Source organism: Trifolium pratense, linkage group LG4 (assembly GCF_020283565.1).
Source record: "Trifolium pratense cultivar HEN17-A07 linkage group LG4, ARS_RC_1.1, whole genome shotgun sequence".
In the NCBI taxonomy this organism is placed as follows: Eukaryota; Viridiplantae; Streptophyta; class Magnoliopsida; order Fabales; family Fabaceae; genus Trifolium; species Trifolium pratense.
In genome coordinates, this window is record NC_060062.1 from 13,690,784 (window position 1) to 13,706,357 (window position 15,574).

Genomic DNA, 15,574 nt, shown 5'->3' on the forward strand with positions numbered 1-15,574 from the left:
TAGAGCTTTGAAGTTTACCGTTGTTTTCCATTTTCCCAAATTATTTAAGGAAATCAATCAATAACCAATACAAATTTATACTATAAATTATATGATTAAGCAAATAAAAATACAGGTATTTCGTGTTATAAGACTTGAACAGATCTCAAACATACATATTATTTAAAATGAGACCATTAATCATACTACAAAACATCTTATTTTATTCCAAATTTGTTGTTCCTATAGTCTAACATTTCAGAGCAAATTTTTGCATATTAAATTATATTCTACTGTTCCAAATAGAATCTCACACCTGAAATAAAAAATACAACATCAATTTCCACACACATAAATAATAAAAATCATTATCACCCACGTACTGTTATTAAAAAAATAGTTTGGAAAAAACAATTGACAAAGAAACAAAATTGAGTGGAAATCTAATTGAAAAATGAAAGTCGCTGCTAAAAGAAAAGTAGTACATAAAAAATAAAGCACTAAACAAATACAAAAAGCTACATGAAGCAATTGGGATTTAAAAGATTATACTAAGGTATTGAAAATACATGGATATCTCTAGTAGTATATTTTTAGTAGAGAAATCTTTCATTTCTTAAGAAAGGCATGGACATCTCTATTTGTATATTTGTTTTTGGGTTAAATATAATTTTGATCGCTATATCTCAGCTTTTAATTATGATTGTTATAAGCATCTTGACTTTTATTTTTAGACCTTATAAAAATTTTCAGCAGGTTTTGGTCTCTAAAATATTTTTCATCATCATCTTTATTCCTTGATTTTAAGTCAATTCATATTTTATATTCAAAATTTTGTAGTTCTTTCCACAGTCATGATTAGTACAATATGAGTTTCAGAAATGTGATACTAGTATGATTTTATGCATACCTGTTAGTTATATTTTAATTAATTAATTATTTTTTGTACTTATAGTTTCTACAACTATTTTACTTGTTTTTATTTATTTTCCAATTTTAGGATAAAATCAAAAGAAATGAAAGAAAATAGTGAATCCGCATTCTAGTATCTAAGGTTTTGTTTGGTAAAAATAAGCTATAAGCTAGCTGATAGCTGATAAGCTAACTTATAGCTGAAAAGCTAGCTTATAGCTGATAGCTGATGGCTGGTAGCTTATAGCTGAAAAGCTAGTAGAATAAAATTAAAGTGTTTGGCAAATTTAGCTGTTGTAAGTACAAAATGACATAAAAATACATGGTTAGTGGTTAGTGGGTAGTTATTATAATTTTTTTAAAATAAATAAATAAAATTAATGAGGGTAAATATGGAATAAAATAAAAAAAGCTATAAGCTATAAGCTCATACGCTACTTGAAATAGCATATCAAAAAACGCTATAAGCTAGTTAGAGAAGTTTGTTACCAAACACTTCACATTTTTTTCAAACAAACTTATAAGCTAGTTCAATAAGCTATAAGTTAACTTATTGGACTTACCAAACAGTGTCTAAGTCTAACGGTAAAAGATAACAATTTTATCATATATCTTAGTAGTATCTAGAATTCTATAATTTTCAAGTACACAAATGGATGATGTTAACTTAAGTTAAAATTAGATGGATCATAAATAAGGTAAAAATAAAAACTTAAGTTTTTGTTTTTTTTACAATAAGTTGAGAATCGAACACATGATCTCTAGCTAGCATATTATTCAAACCCCTCATCATTAGACTAAATCTAGCAGCTTAAAACTTAAACTTTTTGCTTTTCCTGATTTCCTCTCAGAGTTAATGATATAGGGCTTGGTTATATTATATGAATTATAAATGGCACGAAACATGAAAAAGAAAAAACTCAAAAAGGATTGCCTATATTATTTTCTTTCTAAAATTAACAAATTGAGAAATGAGATTAAATTTTTTTTCTCCAGAAAGTTGGAGAGACTTGGTATGAAGCTCGTTGGATATTGAAGGTAATAATGTGTGGAATGTGTCTCGAACATGACGAGGGGTTGATCCTTCATACTATTTACAAAGGATTTCTTTGCACATCAGAGGAGATAATGCAAAATATTAATAAAATGGATTAATGTGGTAAATAATGCAAAATATTAATAAAATGGATTAATGTGGTAAATAGAGATATTTTAAGGACCAAAGAAGAAGATTTAATCATAGATTAATGTGAAACAAAAAATTCTTTAAGGACCTAAAAAGCTAGTGGGTATCCATTTGGGTGAAATTTTAATGAAAGTCTGATTAAGGAAAATATTAATCTTCCTGTGAACTTAGTTTAGTTGACATAGACATTGTATTATATATATAGGGAATTGAGATTCGAACATCGATCTTCCTATTTATCCACCTTATGGGTGAAATTTCTAGTCACTAGATTACTTTTAAAAAAAAAAGTTAATCACCATAACCATTCTCCAATAAGGAATCCTTACTCTAAATCCTAGAGAGGTGAGCAAGAATGTCTCAAGAACAAAATGTCTCAAATAGCCAACCGAAGTCAAAGCCTAGAGAGGTGAGCAAGAATGACTTTGTCTAACATGAACAAGTCCATCAAGTTGTGCATAGTATATAAGTAGCTATTTATATTATAACGAATACGAATTTTACAAAATCTACCGTTGGATTGAAAGTTTATATTATATAGATCATCTATAAAAAATTTGAATTTTTTTTAAAATTATTTGATATGTTATTGAGACCCATCAAAATTAACGATTTATGAGTTTTTATTGAATACCGTTAATTTTGATGAGTCTCAATAACATATAGCAAATGATTTTCAAAAAAAATCAAAATTTTTATAGATGATCTATATGATATAAACTTTTAATCTAACGGTGGATTTTGTAAAATTCGTATCGATTATAATATAAATCGCAACTTGTGCACCATGCACAACTTGATGGACTTGTTCATGTTAGAATTGGCTTTGTCTAACATGAACAAGTCAATCAAGTTGTGCATAGTTATGAAAAATAAAGAATAGGGAAATAGAGAATAAGGGAGAAATATTAAATTTTTATAATTTTTACTAATAGACAATTAAAAATATCAGTGATCAAAATTATATATTGTCGTACGTGCAGTACTCAAACAAGGTCTTATAATTAGAGAGAGGTAGTATTTTATTGTCTTTTATTTAACAACTTCATTGTATTTCTATTTATGTTCACCATAAATACGTGTAAGCGGTTTGCTTTGTCTTAGAGTTAAGAAATGTAGTCTAAAGATACACTTTTCATAATTCAAATTCATCTTTTGTTGATAATTTCAAAACAAAATTTTGTTCAATCTTATTGCATTTTTTTATAGTTTGTTATCATAGGTTTATAATTAGTTAACTTTAAATACCAATGAAGGACTAAGGTAAGTTGGTATTGGCAAATAGAATTTTGGTGATTAAAGGGCTATGGTGCATAAGAACTGATAGGTAAAGGTGTGTCACCAAAATTATTAAAGAAATATTAGTGTCCTAAATTTGATGTAGTTTAAAAATATTAAAGATCCAAGTGATAAATCACATGTGTATTATTACATTATTTATTGAGTATAATAAAGTATTCTTATAAGAATTTATGACATAATAAGTTTATCATTTAATAATATAAGTTTTTTTTGTTGATAGGCGAAATAACAACGTCATTTAAAATTCACACATACAAAGTAGAGTGATCGGGGTTCAAACCGCGGCCCTGACGTCCGACACTACCAATTTCGGTATTTCTACCAGCTGAACTAGGATTTATGGACATAATGTAAGATATTTAATATTTAGAAAGTTGAATATACAATTTTCTATAAATATTTTCATATTTATCTCCTTAACACATTTGCTCTTAGTGCATAATCATATATTGCATTGATGTTTTTGTATGTAATATCTTCTATGAGAAAATAAAGGTAAAAATAATTTCAAACAAAGTAAAAATAATTGCATAATATAGTAATACACTTTTTAGTTTGTTATAAAATTGAATGAAAGACCACATAAACATAAATCAAATTTTGAAATAAATTATAGAAGTACAAATGACCATCACAAAAAATTATATTCTAAAACTTATAAACTTAATTAACTTACACAAATTCTTATCATTGCACTGCCAAACAAAACGGTTATGTGCTGGTTCTGGACAATCACTAACAGATTTACAGGGAATATCAGCTGCATTGTCATATAAGAAAATGAATTTTGTTAAGAGGTTATATAATACGTGAATAAGATAAATTTGAACATTGTGTGAAAAATGACATACTCTTCTTATAACCATATATAGAAAGAAATATGATCAAAGCATAAACAAACATGGGAATTTGAGCCATATTTTTCTTATTTTGCATTTCATAAATAATTTTTTTAACGCTCTATAAATAAAAAATTGAATGCTTTATTAATAAATTTTTTTAATGTTTGGGAATTGTAAGAAGCCATTTTGTAAAATTGGAATTAATGTTAAACGTCTCCGATCAATATGTCATGCGTATTCCATTAGCTCATAGAAGTTACAAGAATTCATTTGTTAAAATTTGAAATGATCATTATTATATTATTAAACTTCAATATAAAGATATAATATCTTTTAATCTTAGACGCAAGTTCATTATTATATTTATTTATTTATATTTTCATCTTTCGTAATAGACATGAGAAAATCCCAAAAGAGAAATAAAAGTAACGAATGATGAAAAATATTGGCTGAATAAATAATGCATCAAAGATGTGACAACACATTTATATATTAAGGAAAATGCTAAACAGTGTTCACATACATTGTTTAAGAAAATAAATATAGTAAAACGATATCGAAACTTGTGCAGTCAACTTCTCGAAAGTTTAAAAAGTCGTATTTCAACTTAAAACTTTTTTTTTGATTTCCTGAGACATCGGTTAACATGACCCATATATTAATCTATTAAAAGTACCATATAATGATTTTTTAGTCAAAATTTTATTTCAAAGATAATACATAAAATTCCAATTTTAAGAGTGTTAACTTGAACATCTAAATGTCAAAAGGCGGATGACTTCTTTTAACTAATTTATAATGCTCATTTACTAAAAGCGATATTCTTATAGATTTCTTAGGCACAATTAAAATAAAATAATTTGATAAATATACAAAACTAAGTTCCTAAAGCCAAGAATCTTGGCTATGAAAGACACATCTTAGTTGGTCGTAACTTGAGACTCTTGCGGAGGACTCTCCCAACAAAGCTAGAGAATTGGTAAAGGAGAGGATCCAAGTCCCTATAATTCTCACATTTCATTTTTTAACCTAAATCGGTGGAGTCATCGGTTTTCACACCGATTCAACTGTATGACCGGTCCATTATGCAGTTAACCCGGTTCACAATTCGTCCGGTCCATAATACATCTTTCTTTCTCTTCGCTAAGACCATCTCCAATAGTAATACCTATTAGGTACTTATATAGGTACTTATTAGGTACTACCATTGGAGCAAAACCCATTGAGTACCTAATAAGTACTGCTTCTCAAATATATACCCTCTCTCTTCTTATTATAATATATTTTTGTGGGACTTACTTATAAAGATGTAGTATTATTGATGAGATATAGAGTTATTAGCAGTGTTTTAAAAATCGGACCGGTCATCGAACCGGCGAGGACACTGGGTCACTGGTTCATTGGTCGAACCACTAGAAAAACATTGTTGTTCTCAGATCCTCACTAAAAACGTTGCTGTTCTCAGATGCAAAAGAAGCTTGTGTCAGCGCCAAAAAAAATAAAAAATATGTAAAACGACATCATTTTGGACATGTCAGTGCAAAAAAAAAATTGCATGTAATCAAACCGGCGGTTCGGGAAAACCGTCGGTTCACCGATTTTTTCCGGTTCCCACTGGTTCAATAGCATGGCCGATCCAACATCTGGACCAGACCAGTCAGCTTTCGGTTCACGGTCCAACCGGTCCGACTGGCCGATTCAGTCCGATTTTTAAAACACTGGTTATTAGTGGGACCGATTTAGAATTTTGTAAGAAATGCTGGATTGAAGAGATTGAATACTTATTAAATACTATTATTAAAAAAATAATAAACGAGTGATGTGTACACGTGGAACCAAATAGTCAAATTTGGGGAGCGAGTGGATGCTCTAAGTTTTTATTGTCGGTAGAGTTCTCTTCATTAAGCTTTAACCAAACACAACCCCAAAGTGTTCCATCGTCACACTCACTCCCTCACCGTCGCCGTCGCCGTCGCCGTCGCCGTCGCACGATTATCCCTCATCAGTCACCACTGCCTCTCCACGTCGTATCGCCGGACGTTTCTCCCTTCAAAATCAATCACCATACCTAACAGTTACTCTGTTTTCACCTTCCCAATCTCAAACCAATTTCACAAGTTTAGCTTTTTTTTGTTTTTGTTCTCGGAAGACGGACGGTGAAGGCTGCGGCAGCGATATCGGCGTCAATCATCATCATCATCATCATCAAGTTTAGCTTTCAATGAAACGAGGGTACCGAAAATCTCCTTCATCTTCACTCGGTCCACCTCAATCTAAACCTAGACATAATTCTGAAGGTAATTAACTAACTTTCTTATTGCTTTTTGCACCTCCCCGTTTTTTATTTCACCATTTCAATTGCATCGATCTAAGGTTTTGTATTCAAATTTCAGCTTTTTTTTTGGGCTGTGGTTTGAACTTAGTTAAAATTAGTTAAGAATTATACTAATTAAAATTAAAATAGACCCTTGCTTTGTAATGTAATAGGTTATGTTTGAAAAGTGAAGTTAAATGTAGAGGTTTTGTGTTTCTTTAACTGTGTAATGAATAATTATCAATGTTGGTACTTGGTAGTGTATTTGATTAAAAAAATGTGACATTGTGCTTTCATGAATTAATAATTTAATAATGTAAATCCTAGTTAACCTAATTTTGTGATAATAGTTTCCTGAATATGAAGTGTAAGTATGATTCATTTGTAAAGGAAAGAGGGCGAATTTTATTTTTAAAAATAAAAGGGCCGTTACGGAAATTTGGGCCGTGGCATAACGGGTCTTTTTATGATGGGGGCTGTAATTGACGTTGCATCGGCCGCATTAAACTGCAATTCTCTACCTTATCAAGGGCCGTTGCGGAAGTTTAGGCCATGGCATAACGGGTCTTTTTATGTTGGAGCTGTAATTGAGATTGCATTGGCCGCATTTAACTTCAATTCTCTACCATATCAAGGACCTTGGCGCGACTTAATCATTTTCTGTGACCGCTATTTGAAACCCTAGAAAGAACTAGAAGTAGATCATCACTTCTACATCTTTGAAACTGTATGATGATTGACGACTTATTAATTACCATAGGTGATGGAAATTTCCTGGAGGATGAAACCACAAAGAATTTTGCTCGGAAAGTAGCTGATCATTACAGTGCTAGATCGAACCAGACTCTCGAAGAACGAGAGGCTAGTCCGATAATTCATTTGAAGAAACTTAATAATTGGGTATGTGTGTTTTTTATAGTATATGATTTTGTTGTCACCATTGTTGTATTACATGATTTTTGAATAATGGTTTTGTTGGTTTTGTTATTTAACAGATTAAGAGCGTCTTAATTCAGCTTTATGCTCGCCGAGGAGATGCAGTACTTGACCTTGCCTGTGGCAAGGTATTAATGGTTTTCAGCTCTTGTTTATAATATATACCACAACCCATATTCAGTTTCTTGGCTTATCTTTCATTTTTTTTTTCTTCTACCAGGGCGGTGATCTTATCAAATGGGACAAGGCCAAAATTGGTTATTATGTTGGTATTGACATTGCTGAAGGATCAGTAAGTGTTAAAATTTTCTGCCCTGGTTTTTCGTTCACCTTATATTTTTCATAAGAGTATTATTTACAAAGTCTTGCTTTAGACTACATATAATGTTAATTTCAATTTCTTCACATGACAATAACGACACATTTATATGTTCTTTGTAAACTTCACTATTTCTAGAGTAATGCTAGTATCACTCATTTGGACACTCTCTTTCAACCACAAGCTCAAGTAAAACGCCACGTTATCCATTTTTCCGAATGACCAACTTATTAACCGGTTCAATGTGTAAATCCATTTTTATTTTTTTTGGTTATTCAGTTCTACACTACCCATTAAAGCTACCTTCATAACATCAAATCCTCCACCATCAATCTCCTTCACCAGCTTCTAGCCACTGCTTGTCTCTTTCCCTCTCATTTTGACACTTTTATTATTCTACAACTACATCTACACCATAGTTTGTGGATTGTGAGAAGCAATTTTTCTCTCTCTGAAAATGGTCACTTCTCTCAAACCTTCGGGTTTCCCCAAATGATCGCCCGTTTAACAATTGGAGACGAGATCTGATTCCTCAGCTGTGAACTTTTCGATTTTGATTGTGTTTTATTTGGTCAGACAACCCATCACCTTCATCGCTAATGTTTTCTGACTACCATCTCACCTATCTAAATCCACAATTTACTTACCACTCATGAAAATCAGATTTCAAAGGTAAGTCATGTAGTGAGTACAAGGATTATTGATGATGGTTTGGGGAGATGGTGATTTAATTACCGGCGCGACAGGACCATCGTTTGAGAGAGAGAGAGAGAGAGAGAGAGAGAGAGAGATGTTGGCGTTTCAGTTTTTTTTTTGAACCAGCTATTTAGGTTGCCGGTTTCTCTATTTAATGAAAAGAGTGATGTGGCATAGTATTACAGGGTGTGTTTGAACGCAAGTGTTAAAACGAGTGATCATAGCACCACTCCTATTTCTATATCAAATTGTAAAACACTGGTAGATATTTTTTATGTTCTTATGTGCTAGTGGCAGTAAATTTTACATTGTAAGCTATATATTCTCCTAATTTTAGTGAAATATTGTATACCCTATTTTGCCAAACTATGTGCAATTGTCCTTATATTTGTAGTCTGAGCTCAACAATCTGTGCAGATCAAAGATTGCCGTACCCGTTACAATGGTGATGCTGATCATCATCAACGGCGTAAAAAGTTTTCATTTCCTGCTCGCCTCTTATGTGGAGATTGTTACGAGGTGTGATTAAAATTTCTATGTGGAAAAAATCTTTGCTTTATGCTTGGTAACTTATGTTTTGAAGTTTACATTTCATCTCTGTTTATTCTTACTGACTTTGATGGTTTGTTTGGTAACAAATTGAGAAGGGTATGAAAATGGGAAGATATTGTAAAAATAAAAAATACTTAGATTCATTCACAACCTTTTCTCTTTCCTTGAAATTCATTCTCCTCAAGTCACTCTAATCAAAATGATCATAAATGTGTTTTGGTAAAGTTGGAACAGAAGATTTTGAAACACACTGTCTCTTTCTCAATAAATTTCCTGTTTTTCTCTGTTGCTGTTTTTCTTCTTGTTGCACAAGTGTTGTTAGCATACTCTACTTCCATGCCTCTTGGTAATTGGCACAGAAACTTCAAAACCAGAAAATTAAATTTTTTAATGTCAAGTCATCGACAGAAAAGTGGCCTTGTGATCTGAAGACCTTCAATAGCTATTTATGTATTTGTTTTTAAAATTTCAGGTTCGCTTGGACAAAGTTCTTGCGGATGATGCTCCTTTTGATATTTGTAGTTGTCAGGTAAATGATGCACTCGTGTTAATATAGATCATTCTGTGTATTTATGCAGAAAGAAAAAAATGTGATGCGTGCTACTACTAGTAAATGCGATGTCTTCAGAAGTGGTCCATGCTAGAAACTACCTTGTTTTTCTGCATTAACTTTTGGTCCATATTTCTTGTTAAATATCTGTATGCATTTCTTTGCGTCTAGATATGTTTTTGCAAAGTCCCTCTTCTACTACCTTTTCCCAAATACAATTGAAAGAAACATGTTAATTCAGTGATATGTCTACCATTTATATTTATATTCTTGATGTGGTCTATTTTTTCCTTTAAAATAAGCAAAATTACCGCTGTTTTGTCAGTACATGCAATATTGGCCTACTGTTTACACTCTTAGTTCACTACATAAGTACATATGGATTATGAACTTATATTCATTTTGTAAGTTTTGATTTCTAATCTAGTAAACATTTTAAATGCTGCAGTTTGCATTGCATTACTCCTGGTCTACAGAGGCACGTGCTCGGCGAGCATTGGCTAATGTGTCGGCTTTACTTCGTCCAGGAGGCATTTTTATTGGAACTATGCCAGATGCCAATGTGATTATCAAGAAGCTTAGAGAAGGTTTTTGATGCACATCCAATTCTAAATAACTTTAGTTGCTGATGAAGTTATATGATATCAATTGATCTATGTAGCTTACCTCATTTAGCTAGATAACGCATTGTGATTGTTGTTTTAATTTAAAACTAAACCTGATGGAAATCTGATGTGAATATGCAGCTGAAGGGTTGACTTTTGGTAACAGTGTCTACTGGATTCGGTTTGACGAAGAATATTCTGATAAGGTGATTTTCTTCTCCCTGATCCTTCTGCTTCAACAGTTTTTATAGTGTGTGGAACCTTTATAATTCTGGGAATGATTTTGTGAATAATACTTCTAAGTTCTAACCAAATTTCTCCTGTGATTCAGAAATTCAAAGCTTCCGACCCCTTTGGAATAAAGTACACGTTCCATTTAGAGGTATTGTTTCTTTTTACTCTTCTCATTTTTCTAATAGTTGTTTACCTATAACACAAGGCTGATTAGGAGATTGCATGTCAAGTTACTATAAGATGCATAAGAAAAAGGAACACTTACATATTAAGCTATCATATTCAGCAGCACATTTGTTACTTGTTCGAATCCCTCACTTGCAGATTTTTAACTAGGAATGTAAACGGGTCGAGCTGAACTGTGTACTTGAAAGTTGAACCTTTTATTTTTTTTTGGACAAAGAAGCTTGAGCTTAATTTGTAAAAAAAAAAATATGCTGCTCAAGCTTAGTTCATTTTTTTTAAATGAGTCTAACTAAAAGTTTGAGTTTGACTTGTTAAACAGAGTAATGCTTGAGCTTGACTCATTTATTCAAACGAGCCTAACTAATTTTTTATATATATATTATTTATTACCTTTATATTTTCATAATCCGGTTAATAAAAAATTGATAACTTTATGATTAGGTACCCACAGTCTGATAAATAAATAATTGTCTTTTACTACAAAAAATTATGAAATTAAGTTTTCTCATTCTTTTTTTTTTTACCATGTTGATACTTTTCCTATTATATTGTATATTTATCCCCCTATTTTTTACTATATAAGTAACATTTTCCGGATTCCTGTTATGTTAATATAATAATATCTTCCTTCTATCGTAAATTTCTGTATTCTATATATTAATTTGCCAATTCAATTTTGATATATGATGTACTAAATTATGAAAGGCACTTCCTTATATATTTATGAAAGGCATTTCCTTGTATATTTTTAAAGTACCCGTCCTATACCTTTGTTTTTCTAGAAATCCTGTATCCCGTTGCCCGTACTCATACTCAGTACTGGCTTCTGGCACTGTACCCGTATTCATGCAACGTAGCTCTTAAGTCTCAATAAAGTTCTATTATTTCCATATTTTAAGTAAGAATGGCTAAGAAATCAGTATCATCAACTTTTTGGTAGAGTAGTTCCTTTCATAATGTTTTTCATAATATCATCATAATATATTTTTGTCTTTGGGTTAAGAAGTGAGAGCCTATGTAAGTAGTATTGTAGACTGTAGTAGTATATGTAGCACTTGAACTTGATTCATATAAATGATCAAGGTCAATCTCAAATTTAGCTTCACTGACTTGGTCAAACATTTAACATGTCGTGCTCGAAGATATCACAGATATCTCGGTTTATTTACACCCTTATTTTAAAGCTTATGCCACCATTTAAGATGTTGCCTGATAGAAGTATGAATGATATAGTGGGCTTTGATAATTGGCCCAAACCAAGAGTGTGGAAAGTTTACACTAGAACGAAGACAAAAGAAGGTGGAGACGTGGCAAGGAACGCATGACTTGCATGGGTTTAGCTATATAAGGAGTAATATGGAAAGAGAATAATCAAGTAGGAATTCTGTTATTTTGTGGGGTCACCTCTGGTGATTTGGGAAGCCTACGTGCTTTTGGGATTGGTGGTTTACTACCAATTTGTTATTGCTTTCATCATAGTTCTTTTCTTTCCTGTAATTGTGGATCTTACATTGTTACACATTTACAGAACCTTCATACCATTGTTCCTAATTTCATACACTATTCCATTAATAATATACATATTTCATACCTGTTTACACTTGAATCCATCATTGGCTTTTGTTGCAGGATGCTGTTGATTGTCCTGAATGGATTGTACCCTTTCATGTATTCAAGTCATTAGCGGAAGAGGTATATATATTACTGCCTGCAAAACTGCAATTTTTTTCCTAATCCGGTCCACCCCAAATTCCCCTCGGGCCCTCCCCCCTTCAACTGCTAAAATTAAAACTTATAGGTTTCACATTGGAGTGTGATTAATTTGCAGTATGATTTTGAGCTTGTTTTTGCAAAAAACTCGCATGAATTTGTCCATGAGTATATGAAACGACCGGAATATGTGGAACTCATGCGAAGACTCGGTGCATTGGGGGATGGCAACCAAGATCAGGGTAACCCTTTGTACCTATGCTATTTCAATTTCCATTAAATTTCTTTAAACCTTGCTTTTCCCTTTCATTGAAGGTGTGTCTGTTGTCCGCCGCGACACCGATACATGTGGTTACATTCAATTATACTATTTTTCTCAAATTATTACCGGTTTCGACGTGTTAGTGTCGTGTCCGGTATCTGTGCCTATGCAATACTTCATAGATTAATTAAGGGACATATTTCTTTATCAGGTACACTATCAGCTGATGAATGGGATGCAGCATATATGTACATGTCATTTGTATTGAGAAAGGTCAGTAGCAAAGTAAATCAATTGGCTGGTTCATACTGATAATGCCACCATTTGTCAACTTGTTAATTAAAATCATTTTTTCTTTTTGTGAACAAACAGCGAGGTCAACCTGACAAAAACCAAGCGAATGGCAGAAAAGATCGAGGATTGATGCATATAACAGAGGATGACATAACATTTGTTAATGGCAACAACTATTGACAATTAACATGAACAAATAAACCAGTGACTTGGTTTTCAAGAAAGCATAGTGAACCGCATAAGGGCATGTAACAATCTGCATTGCCATGCGCGCCTGTACCATTCATCTCACATTCTTCAGTTCTAGCAAATTTTTGTTGAAATTTGTCAGTTGGCAATAAATTATTAAAGAAACTTTTCTTCCCTAGGATTTGTTGTACTAAACTTAGCAGTGTAATTTACAAACTAATACTAAAGGCATGTCTGCTTTGAGAAGAGACTATATAGTTTCTATATTTTACTATCAATTATAAAATTGTACAGTAGTTTGTTTGCACTTTATTTCAAACTTTTGAAAACTATGGAGTAAAGTGAAAAAAACAAAGGGATATAATTTCATAATTATGAGTAAAAGTGAAATTTTATCCTCAAATCGAATAAGTCTCTAATTTTTTTTCTCTCTTCACAGCAAGCAGTGATGATTAGTAATAAACACTGACTGAATGATGGATCCATTGTCACCAGTTTTGTGTTTTAGCTGTTGTATGTTCAAATTAGATTGGATAAAACTAATGTGACACCTTATATCTTTATCTTTATATATCAATATATTTACTTTTCATCTTACTTATTACACCATATATAGGTTTTAAAAATTATTTAACAAAAACAAAAGGACATATTTATTGTTCAACTTTGATGTTCAAACATAATTTTGTTGTATGTTTTTATGAGCAAGACTTTTTGACTTGTAAAAATAGTAATTTTCCAACCAAATGAGATTCAGGCTCTTCCACTTTTGAGAAGTTTCTACCACTTCAGTATAAGCAGCAGTTGCAACACAATTTGTTAACTTTTCCATTCTGTTTTACGAGTTTCATCTGCTTCAAAATTAGGTACTGTATCATAATTTGTATAACTATTCAGTACACAAGACTATACAAATGAGGAAAGGAACTATAAATAAGGTTGAGTTGGTAGACAATCAATGAGTCATTTTCTAGCAATGGATAAATATGCAAAATTGTCAACATTATCCATATATACTAAGATAATCATATACCGTTGAAAACTATATTTAGTACTCAACAAGTCAATGTGGGATCATTATTTTTACTATGCGACATAACCGTGCATTTGCGGCGTATCAAGTTTTTGCGCCGTTGTCGGGGACTTGTTTGATATTGAATTGTTTTTCTATACCGTCTAGACTAATTTTTTTCCCTTCAGTTTTTGGTTGTTCTATTGGTTGAATACTAATAACTCAAAGTCTTGGGGCAAGCTTTGAACTGGTATTCGAGATAGAAAGGTTTCTTACCACGTAGACGAAGAGAACCATCGAAGAGGTTGCTATATATGGTTGAAAGTATAACTTTGAAAAACTATGCAACATCAACTACTTGAGGTGATAAAAGGTTTTGATCGATAAACGATTCTAAGCAAGGAGTTGAACCACGAAAGTGGGAGTTGGCTTGTTTTATGGTATATGTTTATGCAAGCTTGTTAATTATTCTGAGAGGGGACATTTGCAATTAGATACTTCACGTTGAGATTTGTTTTTAACTTGATTTTACATAGTATAAGAAAAAAAATTGAAATTATATTTTTGTGATGAAATTCATAATTGTATGATGTTTTATTTTATCATATATTTACAAAACCAAAATCATATCTTCAACAAATTCACTACTTTTTCTAATTAAATATATAGAAAAACACATTCCTTTTCTTTGCAGGTCTATGTGGGATCGATATTTTTTTATTACGACGATAGAACTGTGCACTTGCGCCCTATCACTTATGTGTAGTATTCCATACATATATATACCTTAGTTGTACTCATCTAACTAACTTGATTCTTGTACGCTTAGAAACGCTGATTCAAATAACTACAATGTTGATGTTCAACCTGAATTATAATTGGTCGACCTTCCATGCTTAAATTACTTATCAATCTTTCTTGTGTTGAGTTTCCATCTTGACCTTTGCATAACATTTTGACCATAACTTGAGCTACTCAACTACTTTTTTGGTTAAAACATGACGAAGCTATTGAATTCCTAGCATCCATGTCTACATTTTATATGAGGACACCAAGACCCAATTATTCCACAAAATTACTCAAAACCCTAGTCTCCATCTCCACTATTTATATCTCATTAAAACTCAAAAAATCAACCATTGATTTTTGTTTGTTTGCGTAAACCATGTATCTCTGCACTGAACTGCAGAGACTAATTAATATCTCGAGCCTCGTAGACTCAAATGAGCGGTAAATTCTCCCTAAGAGTTTTTTAACACTGCTGCATATCGAACTCAGAACCTTGGTTAAGCTAAAAGAGATCTGCACCATTCATTCTTGATCAATACTATCATATTCTAAAGCTTTAGAGGCCAAATCTTAGCATGGTTTCTTTGTTCAATCATTAGATTCTAATTCTATCGTCTCATCCTTGTTACAAATTAAATGCAATTTCATAGAGTTTCACAGTTCATTTTGTCAGGATTAATTCAAGTGTTTAGGTCAAAAATACAT

The 15,574-nt window shown here is 31.8% G+C and overlaps 1 protein-coding gene and 1 long non-coding RNA gene across 2 annotated transcripts; one reads left to right on the forward strand and one right to left on the reverse strand.

The window, feature by feature from the left end:
- On the reverse strand, positions 1 to 4,367 carry LOC123920292. Its single transcript, XR_006813599.1, has 3 exons — positions 4,231 to 4,367; positions 4,056 to 4,139; positions 1 to 295 (listed from the first exon to the last, which is right to left on the reverse strand). It is a non-coding gene; the product is annotated as an uncharacterized LOC123920292 (long non-coding RNA).
- Positions 4,368 to 6,035: 1,668 nt separating this feature from the next.
- Positions 6,036 to 13,639, forward strand: LOC123920293 (mRNA cap guanine-N7 methyltransferase 1). Its single transcript, XM_045972556.1, has 13 exons — positions 6,036 to 6,518; positions 7,296 to 7,435; positions 7,531 to 7,599; positions 7,692 to 7,763; positions 8,904 to 9,005; positions 9,511 to 9,567; positions 10,037 to 10,175; positions 10,335 to 10,399; positions 10,525 to 10,575; positions 12,243 to 12,305; positions 12,442 to 12,565; positions 12,797 to 12,858; positions 12,958 to 13,639. The coding sequence occupies exons 1-13, from the start codon at positions 6,443 to 6,445 to the stop codon at positions 13,057 to 13,059; spliced, it is 1,122 nt and encodes a 373-aa protein (XP_045828512.1). The 5' UTR covers positions 6,036 to 6,442; the 3' UTR covers positions 13,060 to 13,639.
- The last annotated feature ends 1,935 nt before the right edge of the window (positions 13,640 to 15,574 follow it).

What these genes read in the sequence shown, in the direction of transcription:
- LOC123920293 (XM_045972556.1), top strand. Translation starts at nt 6,443, where the DNA reads ATGAAACGAGGGTACCGAAAATCTCCTTCATCTTCACTCGGTCCACCT. An exon ending in ACGAAGAATATTCTGATAAG is followed by an intron (nt 10,400 to 10,524) that starts GTGATTTTCTTC and finishes CCTGTGATTCAG; the next exon opens with AAATTCAAAGCTTCCGACCC. An exon ending in GGATGGCAACCAAGATCAGG is followed by an intron (nt 12,566 to 12,796) that starts GTAACCCTTTGT and finishes TTTCTTTATCAG; the next exon opens with GTACACTATCAGCTGATGAA.